This window comes from Rhynchophorus ferrugineus, unplaced genomic scaffold, assembly GCF_030347505.1.
Source record: "Rhynchophorus ferrugineus isolate W39M unplaced genomic scaffold, kcgeb_rfMv2 rfM8, whole genome shotgun sequence".
NCBI lineage: Eukaryota > Metazoa > Arthropoda > Insecta > Coleoptera > Curculionidae > Rhynchophorus > Rhynchophorus ferrugineus.
In genome coordinates, this window is record NW_027472587.1 from 9,659,776 (window position 1) to 9,675,687 (window position 15,912).

Below are 15,912 nucleotides of genomic sequence, written 5' to 3' on the forward strand. Positions count from 1 at the left end.
CAGATTGTTTTCTGTGATTCGTTGCGTATTTCAGGTATCTGAGAGGAATTCTTTGACCTTTCACTTGACAAACATAATGTCCAAGCTTTTGTAATGAGCCTCCGCATTTGTGACCATTCACATTGTCCAAAAACCTAGTAACAATTTCTTTAGGTAATATCTAAGTATTATTTTGTACTCATTTGTACTTATCGTTGCTTCCAACTTGGAATATTGTAAAACACAATTTTTTGGTAAAATTAGTGGTCAAAATTAGTGGATTTAAAGGGCAATACACTGATTATAGCGACTCCCCAACTTTTCGATACCATTTCGTAGTACGATTTGTTCTTTGCTTCAAAATAGGCCTCAGTTTCGGTGATCACCTCTTCATTAGATGAACATTTCTTCCCAGCGAGCATTCTTTTGAGATCTGAGAACAGAAAATAGTAGCTGGGGGGGCAGATCTGGAGAATACAGCGGATAAGGAAGCAATTCGAAGCCCAATTCATTGATTTTTGTCATCGTTTTCACTGACTTGTGACACGGTGCATTGCTTTTCGAATTTTTCTTCAAATGCGGCTGTTTTTCGGCGATTGCGTCCTTCAAACCGTCCAATAACGCTATGTAATAGACGCTGTTGATGGTCCTTCCTCTTTCAAGATAGTCAATGAAAATTATTCAAAAATCCGAATCATCAACTCGTCGTTGTTTTTGATCAAATGTGAGCTCACGCTGCACCTTCTTTGCACGGAGATTCTCATACCCAAATATTCGTGAATTATTTGATGTACACGTTCAGTTGATATCCTTAGAGTGCTGATATTTCATTCAATTTCAATTTACAGTCATTCAAAATAATTTTGTGGTTTTTTTTTAATGTTTTCGTCGGTAACAACCTCTTTTGGGCGTCCACTGCGTTCATCGCCTCCGGTGCTCATTTCACCACGTCTATACTTAGCATACCAATACTCGGTGGTTGACTTTCCTGGGGTCGTGTCCGGAAATTCGGCATCAAGCGAGTTTTTGCTTCAACTGTATTTTTGCCCTTCAAAAAGCAATATTTTATCAACCCGCGAAATTCTCTTTTATTCATTTTTTCACAATGACAAAAGTTGCTTCACTCAAAATGCTATAATTCACAAACTAATGATCCGACAGCTCTCAAATTTATACACGCATCTTTTGAGGGTTAGGACTAACTAAAAAACATAGATTTAATTCTAGTAGCGCCATCTATATGTCAGGCCGGGGACCCTTCAATTGACCTGTTAGTCAGAGAGTCGTCTGTCAAAAATTTTTACAACGTTTACCAATCCACGGAAGTTGTTAGGTATTCATCGAGCAAAATCTATAATTCATTTAGTTTGAAACCCTATTCGATCTAGCCTTCCATTATCATTAGTTGCAATCGATTAATGCTCCTGTAACATAACTAATATCGCCATCTTATCATACATATAATTTTTCGATTCGCATGGATTAGTTAAATAATAGCTAGTACAATATGAAATAAAGAATGATTTAAATAGATAACCATATATATTAATCCAAGTAGATAACTATAGATTACCCAAAACAATAACAATTATAATTTTAAATATTCAGCATCACATCAGGATCATTAATATCAATTATCGCTGAGCATCCTCGTGTTATATAAACCGCCATTAACGAAATATTAATGATTGGATATTAAACTATAGCCGTACGTTTCTGCCCGATATTTTAACACCGTCTGTACTGCTGGATTTTATTGAACCGTAGAAATATAATTTTGCCTCCCTATTCAAATATTCATTTACTCGGGATATTTCGGAAAAGGTCTTGTCTACGGTTCAGGTATTTATAGAGGTATCGAAGCTTATAGCGAAATTGTAATTTCGATAATTCTCAGCGAGCTCGGAGCTGTCTCCGGCCCCACTCTCTCAGTATAATTAAGTGTTTTCTTTCTTTTAATTAAACAATGTTCCTATCAATTTATATAAACGATTTTTATTTCTTGTTTGCGTATATTCTTAATTTTGATTCACATTAAAATTGTATGTAACAGATCAATTGAAAAGTTCCAAGCCTACCATAGTAAAACACATTTATTGGCAAACTTAGTTTTTCTTAATCAACATAATTCCCCTCAAGGGTGATATACTGATTATAGCAACCCTCCAACTTTTCAATATCATTTTTGTAGTACGATTTGTCTTTTGCTTCAAAATAGGCCTCAGTTTCGGCGATCACCTCTTCATTCGACGAAAATGTCTTCCCAGCGAGCATTCTTTAGAGATCTGAGAACAGGAAATAGTCGCTGGAGGCCCGATTTGGAGAAACAATTAGAAGCCCAATTCATGGATATTTGCCATCTTTTTCACTGACTTGTGACACGATGCATTGTCTTGGTGAAGCTGCACTACATTTCTTTAAATGCGGCCGTTTGTCCACTCGGATGACTGTCGATTGGACGTCGGAGTAGAATGATAGAGCCATGTTTCATCCATTGTCACATATCGATGCAAAAACTCGGGTTTATTACGTGAATGATATGATGTACACATTCAGTTGATATCTTTATAGTAATTGCTATTTCATTCAATTTCAATTTGCGGCAATTCAAAATCATTTTGTGGATTTTTAAAATGTTTTCATCGGTAACAACTCCTTTTGGGCGTCCAGTGCGTTCACCATCTTCCGTCCTCATCCATTCATCTTCGGTGCTTATTTCAGCACGTCTAAAGTTGGCATACCGATCCTTGATAATTGATTTTCCAGAGGTAGTATCCGAAGGTAGTAAACTCGGCGTTAAGCCAAGTTTTTGCTTCAGATGTATTTTTTCCCTTCCCTTTTTTTCACAACATAAGTTGCTTCACTCAAAATGCTATAATTTACAAAATAATGATCCGATAGCTGTCAAATTTATACACACATCTTTTGAGGGTTATGGCCAACTAAAAAACATATGGATTTAATTATATTATTAGTAGCACTATGTCTCAGGTCGAGAAATTTTCAATTGATCTGTTAAATGTATTTAGTCAAAACATTTCTTTTTTCCTAAAGCTTTTTTATTTTTTCTGGCAACATGGCAATACCGTCTTGAAAGAATGATGTTGGTTTAGTGGTAATATTATCATCGGTGGAAAGCGATGGATGAAGTGGACACCTTAATGATTGCGTTTTCCTACACTTTGAAGCGGATTCATCGTGTACAGTTCACTCGGATGACTGTCTTGATGATGGTCATGTCTTGGACAACATTCAGAAAAATAACAGCTGTTTCCAGCTGACATAATTATACAGGGCAATTTCATACCCACTTTCACACAGTTGATCCAAAATTGCATGCAGTAATTACCAAACACATGATACATGGACCTTGCGGAGTTTTTAACTACAATTCACCCTGTATGGTTGACCACAAGTGTTCCAAGCGTGGAGACAATCGTTGGATCGTGTCATACTCGTCAATATTATCCAAAGCTTTTGAGACTCACATCAATGTGGAATATTGTAACTCTGTGAAGTCGATAAAGTACATATGTAAATATGTTAAGAAAGGTAGCGATATGGCCGTCTTCGCTGTAACCAATGCAAATGATGAAATATCACAGTACCAGATGGGTCACTATGTAAGTAGCAACGAAGCAACTTCCAGGACAGTTGGTTTCCTGCAAATCAGTCGACATCGTTATGAACCAGGACGACGTAGGCAACTATCCCACGGAGTTGTTAAATTCACAAGAATTGCCTGGATTAAAAGTAGGATCAGTTGTCATCATGCTGCGTAACATTAATCAACCTCGACTCTGCGACGGAACAAGACTGGCTGTGAAAAAGATGATGAATAACGTCATTGAGGCAACAATCATAAAGGGAAAATGCAAAGGAGAGGATGTCTTGATCCCGCGTATACCGACGATTCCAACGGATTTACGATTCAATTTTAAACGTTTACAATTTGCAGTACATCTGGCCTTTGCGATGAGCATAAATAAATCTCAAGGCCAGTCGTTGGAAGTTTGCGGAACCAACTTGAAGTTTCCCTGTTTCGTCCATCGACAATTATGCGTTGTGTGTTCGTGCGTCGGAAAACCGTCACCTTTGTTTATTTACGCACCACAAAACAAAACAAAAAATATGATTTATCAGAAAGGTTTAAATTGATTAACAAACTGTATCATAACTTTGTGTGTGTCTGTAAAAATTTAATTGAAACCTTATAAATAGCCAGTATTTCAGGAAAACTCTGTTTTGTAAGTATGAAACATCATGTGTAATTAATCGAAAATAATAATAATTCATTAATACCGAGCTTTTTTTTATTACTTGCGGATTATTAGGTGTTTTATTTATCGATTGAAGCAGTACGAAGTCTACCGTATCAGCTAGTAAATCAATATTTTTGTGACTTTTTCTTACAGTGATCTAGCCTATTTGAAAATGCAATTCCAAAAGTTTTTTGTTTAGTATTTGTATATTCTGAATATCTCAATAATACTAAATGAAGGACTGTTATGTATTATAGGTTATTAAACATTTACTTATATTGAATCTTTTTCAGGCATTTTCACCAAAAACCATCGCTTATCAGCATAAATACAAGCACACATGTCTCCATTTTACTGTATTATTGTTTTTGATATTGATTTGTTTAAATAAAATTGAATCGGGTAAAAAATCTTGCGCATCCGCCATTTTGTTCTAAATAAAATTAAATGACCATTTGCTATTCTAATAATACAAAACTACCTCAGTATCTGGTCCGCAAAAGAGAGGCTCGGCGTAAACGTTATTAAGAGTAAAGCCACGGAAGGGCGTCCGAGCGTTAAGATAAAAGCTTACCATTATTTCATGCTCCAGCGCTACTAGGCAAGGAAAAAACAATTTGCTCACCTCTTTACAGTCCCATTTGGGACTGGAACAAATCGTGATCACAGATAAATTTTGCGGCCTATTTAACCACACCACCGATATTTCCGTTAGGCTTATCCATGATACGGCAGTAAAGTAGAAGTCTCTATAACAAAGAAAAGAAACATGTAGATGTTTAAAAAATAGTATGTGTATGACTTTATTTGCATAGATTTTCTGACTTTTATTTTTTTATTTCATACCAAAAATAAATCACAAAAAATATATTGTAAACCATCTGAATAACTCGGTAACGTGAGGAAGAATATTGTCATTCGGTGTCATACCACTCATATGTCATATCATTCTGAAGTTCTTCACTCAGTTTGTTAAATTATTGGCAGTAGCATCCCACAGTCATCGTTTGAACAGTTTGCAAGAGTTCTTTGTTTATGTGATTGTCATTAAATTTCTTTAAGCATACCGTAAATCTTTGTTACTAGTTTTTATCAATTATATGTTTGATAACATGCAAAGTCATCATCAAGAAAGAATGTTATATAACGGCAAACGTTGCTTTGGCGCTTTGCTTGTTCTGATAAATTTCAAATCGCTGTTTAATATTACTCTGAAGCCGTCCCCATGTAAAGCGAGCGAACAATGAAGAATACCTTGATGTTAGCTCTATCAGAGATCATATTTATGAAATGTATAAAAACTGTGGGTGGTTTTTTCAATATACTCATAATTTAATACAATTAACTCAGAGGAAAGTTTTAGTGCCGATGTGTGGAAGGTATTAATAGAAAATTTAGAAATATGCAGCTCTTCTTACACAGTTCGGAAACATAGGATATAAATCGTATAGAGTAAACCCATATAGAGGTCTACTGGAACTTCGGGACATTGCTTTTAAAAGAATATAATTATAAAAGCATATAATAAAATCAAAGAAGTGTTATTAGTTCAATTTGCGTATCTAGATAAGACATCAATACTAGAAAGTATCAAATATAACCAATTAATGACAAACACCTCCATGTTCTACACACTTTTGCCGCCGATTTGGAAGCTTGAATATCCCATCTTCATAAAAAGTTTGAGGGCAAGTATCCCCAAATGACAAATGACAAATCCTTCAAACTGGTGAGAATTTCCAATGGTTTAATACCTTCATTAGTTAAAAACTTTATGATGATGCGTTGTGCAACAGTCGAAGATACCTTGCGCTCAGTCATGGCTGTAATCACAAAATATTGAGAATTTAGAAGGGTCTTATATAGGCGCATGCGAAATAGTGTTTTAGTTTGTTCATTTGTAGCTAAGTCCATTCAAGTTTTAATTTGGTAGTAAAGCTAAATTAGACATATTCAGCTTTTAGAAGACTGTTTTAGAAGATAAGAAATCTTAGAGTACGTGTGTTTATATTTGGTGGAAATAAACAAGAAGTTACATATTATCGACTTTTTTGGTTATTATATATTTCCTATAGAAACAATTTGATATTTGTATAAACAAAGCATTTGTTGAAAGCGTCTCTTTCGAATTGGATGCATTTTTCAACATGGCTGACAAATCAAACTTAAAAAACTTATAATCTTACGTGTTAGATATTCTTATTTTGTTAACTGTGTTTTTTTGGCCTTTTATTAGTTAAAATGATTTGTTTAAATCTAAAAACATCTCAGGTGTTGCGTCCCAGCAGGTAGTACCATTTCACATAGAAAGCACAGCTTTCTTAGGGATCCTGCTCTATAAGAAATTACTTTCAGCAATAAATATTGAAAAACTGATGGAAATCTCTTGTGAGGTATTAAATAAGATCGAAAGGGTTTGTAGATTTTACACAGGCTGACTACAAACCGAAATGTGGAAGAGCATTGCTCAACAGGGATACGGTTTCCAGTTGTGATTTAAATTGTAAGTCTTTTATATGTAACTGATTTGATAAATATAACATGCCTCTAGTTTAGCTGTGGCATAGGAAAAGGAAAACATTGATCCAAATAGGCTAGGAAGAGTTATTGATTTGAACGGTGAATTTATTGATGTCCGACAGTATGATAGATGTAATTTAACAAAGCCAAGGACTTCTTTTACTTCGTTGGTAAATGATATATGGGTTCTATGTAGTTGCCAGATTATGCACAAAACTTAACAAGCAGTCTATCCAATATTTTATATCAGCAAATGCCTGTATTCTTCAACACGATCAACTATACTGAGCAGTCTCGAACGAGACGAAAGATAATAGTTAGGGGTTGTTTGTTATGGGGGATGAGAATAGGGAACAAAATAGCAAAAGGAAAAAATTAAACATATTTTATTTCAACATCTAAATATAACACAGGTTATATGTATGACTTACAGCTATATACCTACAATAAGTATTTGTTAAATAAAAATTTATTTATTTTAAACTTTTATTGCAGTTTTATGTTTACTATTAATATTATTACTGCTATTATTGTTATTAAAATATTTTTAATTTATCGTTACTATTGTCAGTCCCTCTGGTTGCAAATGAACGCTAAACTTGTTCACAGGTAACGCATGGGAGACACCCTTCTAAATTTCTATATTTTGTGGCCGTACTGCGGGCAGAACCGAACACTGCTGCTATACACATCGGTTTCCCCTTTCCGCATAAGCCAAAGAACACTCGAGCATCGAATCCTTTAGATTGGAATTACGTGCTAAGGTAAATAGAAAAAATACCTTTATTTGATTTTGATTATATTTGATTCACCCACGTATTTCAAAATGGAACACAAAATAAAATACTGTAAAGACAACAAAAGTTGATGAAAAAGGGAAGCCTTTGATTAGGTTTTGTTGGTCATTATATTTATTAATAATTCATTGTAGATATATTGCTCTGCATGCTGGAAATAGGAATTGATAATAATACCTCTGTTATGTTGTAATGTACTCCCGCAAGAAGATAATGTTAATTTGGGAATGCATCTGGAACGATGTTTAACTCGGAAGAAACATTAACTAATAAAGCGTAAACGAGAACTTTAGCTTAAACTAAACCCGATGTGTTGACACAGTGTGAGGGCGTAAATCTAAATTATCGTTGAATAATATATATTGCTGTATAAGTCAATTCGTAAGCCCATATCGACGTATGATATCGAACTCTGTGGTACTAATAGCAAATGCAACATAGCCATTCCTTGGAGATTATACACAAAAACACAAAATAAAGTAAGACGTGACATCGTTAACGCCCCGTATTATGCAAGTACCAATCTAATTCAGTGCGATATCCCTCTAGAAACCACTATTCTGAAAGAGTGTCAGTAAAGTACGTAGGTTAAGACTTACCTTTTTTTTACTACCACCCGACTTGATAAATAAACACATAAAATAGTATTTAGAATAACACAAAATGTAAATTAAATTAGGAATAAGACTAGTTTATAAGTTTGTACAGGAGATCACTTATTGAATCAATCTTCAACATGTCATTATATAATATAGATGTCATCAAATAACAGATGAATTGAAAAGTCTCCGGCCTGACCATAAATGGCGCTACTAGAATTACATCTATACGTTTTTTAGTTAGCCCTAACCATCAAAAGATGCGTGTATAAATATGACAGCTCTCGGATCATTAGTTTGTGAACTTTTGTTTTTGTGAAAAAAATTGTTAAAAATGAATTTCGCGTGTTGATAAAATATTGCTTTTCAAGGGTAAAATACAGTTGAAGCAAAAGCTTGGCTTGATGCCGAGTTTCCAGATACTGCCCCAGGAAAATCAACCCTCAAGCATTGGTATGCTAAGTTTAGGCGTGGTGAAATGAGCACCGAAGACGGTGAACGCAGTGGACGCCCAAATGAGGTTGTTACCGATGAAAACATTTAAAATGCACAAAATGATTTAGAATAACAGTAAATTGAAATTGAATGAAATAGCAGACACTCTAAAGATATCAACTGAATGTGTACATCATATCATTCACGAATAGTTGGGTATAAGAAAGCTCGGTATAAAGTGGGTGCCGCGCGAGCTCATTTTTGACCAAAAACAACGACGAGTTGATGATTCGGAGCAGTGCTTGAAGATGATCAAACGTTTTTGCGCTCAATATGTGACAATGGATGAAACATGGCTCCACTATTTCACTCCGAAGTCGAATCGACAATCATTCGAGTGGACACGATGAACCCGCTCTAAAGCGCGAGAAAACGCAACAGTCGGCTGGCAAGGTTATGGCGTCTGTATTTTGGGATGCCCATGGAATAATTTTCAATGATTACCCTGAAAAAGGAAGTAACATCAACAGCGACTATTACGTAGCGTTATTGGACCGTTTGAAGGACGAAATCACCTAAAAAACGGCCGCATTTGAAGAAAAAGGGAGTGCTGCTTTGCCAAGACAATGCACCATGTCACAAATCAGTGAAAACGATTGCAAAAATCCATGAATTGAGCTTTGAATTGCTTCCTCATGCGTCATATTTTCCAGATCTGCCCCCCCGCGACAATTTCCTGTACTCAGATCTCAAACAATGCTCGCTGGGAAGAAATTTTCGTCCAATGAAGATCGTCGTAGCTGAGGTCAATTTTGAAACAAAGAACAGATTGTACTACAAAAATCGTGTCGAAAAGTTCGGGGGTCGCTACAATCAGTGTATCACCCTTGAAGGGAATTATGTTGAATAAAAAAAACTAATTTTGCTAAAAAAATGTGTTTTACTATGTAGGCCGGGAACTTTTCAATTGACTTGTTACTTATTGCCCATTGGACAGATTGTAGGACGCTGAAAAAATGTATATATAAAAAAAGGCTTGTATATTTTAGAAATAAAATGTTAGTTTCATAAGTAATATAGTTCCTGATATTACAGAATTAACCACTCTCGTTCAAAAAATAAACAACAAATATGTAAGTTCAAAATGTTCATATCCATTGCTTTTATCCCGAACCAAATTTAAAGCTGGAGTGTATGACATTTGATATTTAGGCTCCAATCCCTCGGGCAGTGTTATTTTCATTTGCCCTTTTCGGATAAATAAAATATTCATAACATAACCATGGATTTCCTGGGTTAACTATTGGATATTGGATGAAAAATCATCGGTACATTAATTAGAAATAATCAAATACTTACGTATTTGCTATAATCGCTGGCGGAATCACTTTTTTCGTTTTGATGTTGGATATGTCGGCCAGGTCGGTTATTGTCAAGGTGACCATGGGATTCCTCGTTCCGGGCTTGGGGTATCTGAGCGATCGAATGTCCGGATACAGCCGGCCCTCGTTAATGGACCCATACCACGGAAACCGTAGCTCCTCCACCAAAGTGTCGTTAAACGTTGCAAAAACAATTAAGAGGCCGTCGCTTGACATCCAAATGGCCGAGTTGGACCCGAGGATCTCCTCTGCAAACAGAACGATTAATTACAGCGTAACTGTTAGAATTAAATTGTTTCGTTGGTACCGAGCCGCGGTCGATTATTTTTCCCGTGAAAGCGGTGCGAACTTGGGGAGCGGAAACTCGAAACTATGTTACGCAGTTAAGAGTGGCCGGGCGAAGTTTCCGGGAGTGTCGTTCACACGTTTCGGGACCCGAACGTGAATATTCAATAAAAGTTTTAGCTAACGACATGGAATCAAACTTTCGGCAACTGAACTACTCAAAATCGAATTTCGTTGTTATTCGCGTATATTCGATTCTGTCTCGTAAGCGTCGCAAGACAGACGAAAGATTTTATACGATTTCCGTTTTCTAGCTAGACTGAAGTTTTAAATCCAATTATATATATATCGCTTCGTAGAAAGTGATCGACATTACACGCCGATCTATCAATAATCGGAAATATTAAAATTTGCGTCGCATCACATCCAAACATTTGCTGTTTTAGCTTTTAAAAATCTCAATTTGTTTTTCAATTAATTAATCTTAATCTAATTCAGCGCGATATGCCTCTAAAAACCACTATTCTGAAAGAATGTTAGTAAAGTACGTAGGTTAAGATGTTTACTACCATCCGACCTGAATAATAAACACATAAAATAGTATTTGGAATAACACAAAATGTTAAATAAATTAAGAATAATGCTACTTTATAAGTTTCCACAGATCACTTACTGAAGCAAAATTCAACATGTCATTGTATAATAAGATGTCATCAAATAACAGGTGAATTGAAAAGTACCCGACCTAACACATAGATGGCGCTACTAAAATTAAATCTATATGTTTTTTAGCTACATTCAAATATTTGCTGTTTTAGCTTTTAAAAATCTAAATTTCTTTTTCATCTGAGTTTTTGACCTGAGCGAACAAAAGCTGTTTATAAGGTAAATTGTTCTTGTTCTAGTTTTCAAAATATTCAATAAATTCACTAATTTTACTAATTCTTTGATTTCACTTTATGGAGATACTTTATACTAGTACAAGTCAATCCGTAAGCCCATATCGACGTATGGTATCGAACTATGGGGTACTACTAGCAAATGCAATATAGCCATTCTTTGGAGATAGTTGACGCCCCATATTGTGCCAATAACAATCTAATTCAGCGCGATATGCCTCTAAAAACCACTATTCTGAAAGAATGTTAGTAAAGTACGTAGGTTAAGATGTTTACTACCATCCGACCTGAATAATAAACACATAAAATAGTATTTGGAATAACACAAAATGTTAAATAAATTAAGAATAATGCTACTTTATAAGTTTGCACAGATCACTTACTGAAGCAAAATTCAACATGTCATTGTATAATAAGATGTCATCAAATAACAGGTGAATTGAAAAGTACCCGACCTAACACATAGATGGCGCTACTAAAATTAAATCTATATGTTTTTTAGCTACATTCAAATATTTGCTGTTTTAGCTTTTAAAAATCTAAATTTCTTTTTCATCTGAGTTTTTGACCTGAGCGAACAAAAGCTGTTTATAAGGTAAATTGTTCTTGTTCTAGTTTGCAAAATATTCAATAAATTCACTAATTTTACTAATTCTTTGATTTCACTTTATGGAGATACTTTATACTAGTACAAGTCAATCCGTAAGCCCATATCGACGTATGGTATCGAACTATGGGGTACTACTAGCAAATGCAATATAGCCATTCTTTGGAGATAGTTGACGCCCCATATTGTGCCAATAACAATCTAATTCAGCGCGATATGCCTCTAAAAACCACTATTCTGAAAGAATGTTAGTAAAGTACGTAGGTTAAGATGTTTACTACCATCCGACCTGAATAATAAACACATAAAATAGTATTTGGAATAACACAAAATGTTAAATAAATTAAGAATAATGCTACTTTATAAGTTTGCACAGATCACTTACTGAAGCAAAATTCAACATGTCATTGTATAATAAGATGTCATCAAATAACAGGTGAATTGAAAAGTACCCGACCTAACACATAGATGGCGCTACTAAAATTAAATCTATATGTTTTTTAGCTACATTCAAATATTTGCTGTTTTAGCTTTTAAAAATCTAAATTTCTTTTTCATCTGAGTTTTTGACCTGAGCGAACAAAAGCTGTTTATAAGGTAAATTGTTTTTGTTCTAGTTTTCAAAATATTCAATAAATTCACTAATTTTACTAATTCTTTGATTTCACTTTATGGAGATACTTTATACTAGTACAAGTCAATCCGTAAGCCCATATCGACGTATGGTATCGAACTATGGGGTACTACTAGCAAATGCAATATAGCCATTCTTTGGAGATAGTTGACGCCCCATATTGTGCCAATAACAATCTAATTCAGCGCGATATGCCTCTAAAAACCACTATTCTGAAAGAATGTTAGTAAAGTACGTAGGTTAAGATGTTTACTACCATCCGACCTGAATAATAAACACATAAAATAGTATTTGGAATAACACAAAATGTTAAATAAATTAAGAATAATGCTACTTTATAAGTTTGCACAGATCACTTACTGAAGCAAAATTCAACATGTCATTGTATAATAAGATGTCATCAAATAACAGGTGAATTGAAAAGTACCCGACCTAACACATAGATGGCGCTACTAAAATTAAATCTATATGTTTTTTAGCTACATTCAAATATTTGCTGTTTTAGCTTTTAAAAATCTAAATTTGTTTTTCATCTGAGTTTTTAACCTGAGCGAACAAAAGCTGTTTATAAGGTAAATTGTTTTTGTTCTAGTTTTCAAAATATTCAATAAATTCACTAATTTTACTAATTCTTTGATTTCACTTTATGGAGATACTTTATACTAGTACAAGTCAATCCGTAAGCCCATATCGACGTATGGTATCGAACTATGGGGTACTACTAGCAAATGCAATATAGCCATTCTTTGGAGATAGTTGACGCCCCATATTGTGCCAATAACAATCTAATTCAGCGCGATATGCCTCTAAAAACCACTATTCTGAAAGAATGTTAGTAAAGTACGTAGGTTAAGATGTTTACTACCATCCGACCTGAATAATAAACACATAAAATAGTATTTGGAATAACACAAAATGTTAAATAAATTAAGAATAATGCTACTTTATAAGTTTGCACAGATCACTTACTGAAGCAAAATTCAACATGTCATTGTATAATAAGATGTCATCAAATAACAGGTGAATTGAAAAGTACCCGACCTAACACATAGATGGCGCTACTAAAATTAAATCTATATGTTTTTTAGCTACATTCAAATATTTGCTGTTTTAGCTTTTAAAAATCTAAATTTCTTTTTCATCTGAGTTTTTGACCTGAGCGAACAAAAGCTGTTTATAAGGTAAATTGTTCTTGTTCTAGTTTGCAAAATATTCAATAAATTCACTAATTTTACTAATTCTTTGATTTCACTTTATGGAGATACTTTATACTAGTACAAGTCAATCCGTAAGCCCATATCGACGTATGGTATCGAACTATGGGGTACTACTAGCAAATGCAATATAGCCATTCTTTGGAGATAGTTGACGCCCCATATTGTGCCAATAACAATCTAATTCAGCGCGATATGCCTCTAAAAACCACTATTCTGAAAGAATGTTAGTAAAGTACGTAGGTTAAGATGTTTACTACCATCCGACCTGAATAATAAACACATAAAATAGTATTTGGAATAACACAAAATGTTAAATAAATTAAGAATAATGCTACTTTATAAGTTTGCACAGATCACTTACTGAAGCAAAATTCAACATGTCATTGTATAATAAGATGTCATCAAATAACAGGTGAATTGAAAAGTACCCGACCTAACACATAGATGGCGCTACTAAAATTAAATCTATATGTTTTTTAGCTACATTCAAATATTTGCTGTTTTAGCTTTTAAAAATCTAAATTTCTTTTTCATCTGAGTTTTTGACCTGAGCGAACAAAAGCTGTTTATAAGGTAAATTGTTCTTGTTCTAGTTTGCAAAATATTCAATAAATTCACTAATTTTACTAATTCTTTGATTTCACTTTATGGAGATACTTTATACTAGTACAAGTCAATCCGTAAGCCCATATCGACGTATGGTATCGAACTATGGGGTACTACTAGCAAATGCAATATAGCCATTCTTTGGAGATAGTTGACGCCCCATATTGTGCCAATAACAATCTAATTCAGCGCGATATGCCTCTAAAAACCACTATTCTGAAAGAATGTTAGTAAAGTACGTAGGTTAAGATGTTTACTACCATCCGACCTGAATAATAAACACATAAAATAGTATTTGGAATAACACAAAATGTTAAATAAATTAAGAATAATGCTACTTTATAAGTTTGCACAGATCACTTACTGAAGCAAAATTCAACATGTCATTGTATAATAAGATGTCATCAAATAACAGGTGAATTGAAAAGTACCCGACCTAACACATAGATGGCGCTACTAAAATTAAATCTATATGTTTTTTAGCTACATTCAAATATTTGCTGTTTTAGCTTTTAAAAATCTAAATTTCTTTTTCATCTGAGTTTTTGACCTGAGCGAACAAAAGCTGTTTATAAGGTAAATTGTTCTTGTTCTAGTTTGCAAAATATTCAATAAATTCACTAATTTTACTAATTCTTTGATTTCACTTTATGGAGATACTTTATACTAGTACAAGTCAATCCGTAAGCCCATATCGACGTATGGTATCGAACTCTGGGGTACTACTAGCGAATGCAATATAGCCATTCTTTGGAGATAGTTGACGCCCCATATTGTGCCAGTAACAATCTAATTCAGCGCGATATCCCTCTAGAAACCACTATTCTGAAAGAATGTTAGTAAAGTACGTAAGTTAAGATGTTTACTACCATCCGACCTGAATAATAAACACATAAAATAGTATTTAGAATAACACAAAATGTTAATTAAACTAGGAATAATACTACTTTATAAGTTTGCACAGATCACTTACTGAAGCAAAATTCAACATGTCATTGTATAATAAGATGTCATCAAATAACAGGTGAATTGAAAAGTACCCGACCTAACACATAGATGGCGCTACTAAAATTAAATCTATATGTTTTTTAGCTACATTCAAATATTTGCTGTTTTAGCTTTTAAAAATCTAAATTTGTTTTTCATCTGAGTTTTTGACCTGAGCGAACAAAAGCTGTTTATAAGGTAAATTGTTTTTGTTCTAGTTTTCAAAATATTCAATAAATTCACTAATTTTACTAATTCTTTGTTTCACTTTATGGCGATACTTTATACTACAAACTTTCGGCAACTGAACTACTCAAAATCGAATTTCGTTGTTATTCGCATATATTCGATTCTGTCTCGTAAGCGTCGCAAGACAGACGAAAGATTTTATACGATTTCCGTTTTCTAGCTAGACTGAAGTTTTAAATTCAATTATATATATATCGCTTCGTAGAAAGTGATCGACATTACAGGCCGATCTATCAAAAACCGGAAATATTAAAATTTGCGTCGCATTAGATCCAAACATTTGCTGTTTTAGCTTTTGAAAATCTCAATTTGTTTTTCATCTGAGTTTTTGACCTGAGCGAACAAAAGCTGTTTATAAGGTAAATTGTTCTTGTTCTAGTTTTCAAAATATTCAATAAATTCACTAATTTTACTAATTCTTTGATTTCACTTTATGGAGATACTTTATACTAGT

At 33.9% G+C, this 15,912-nt stretch overlaps 1 protein-coding gene across 4 annotated transcripts in view; it reads right to left on the minus strand.

The window, feature by feature from the left end:
- Dpp10 (Dipeptidyl peptidase 10) overlaps positions 1–15,912 on the minus strand; it is a 226,586-nt gene that overhangs the window by 34,418 nt on the left and 176,256 nt on the right. For all 4 annotated transcript variants that reach the window (XM_076411348.1, XM_076411349.1, XM_076411351.1 and 1 more), the window contains 2 exons: positions 9,952–10,222; positions 4,867–4,990 (listed from right to left, as the gene is read on the minus strand). In XM_076411348.1, coding sequence (XP_076267463.1) covers positions 4,867–4,990; positions 9,952–10,222 — 395 coding nt within the window. The remainder of the gene's footprint in view (positions 1–4,866; positions 4,991–9,951; positions 10,223–15,912) is intronic.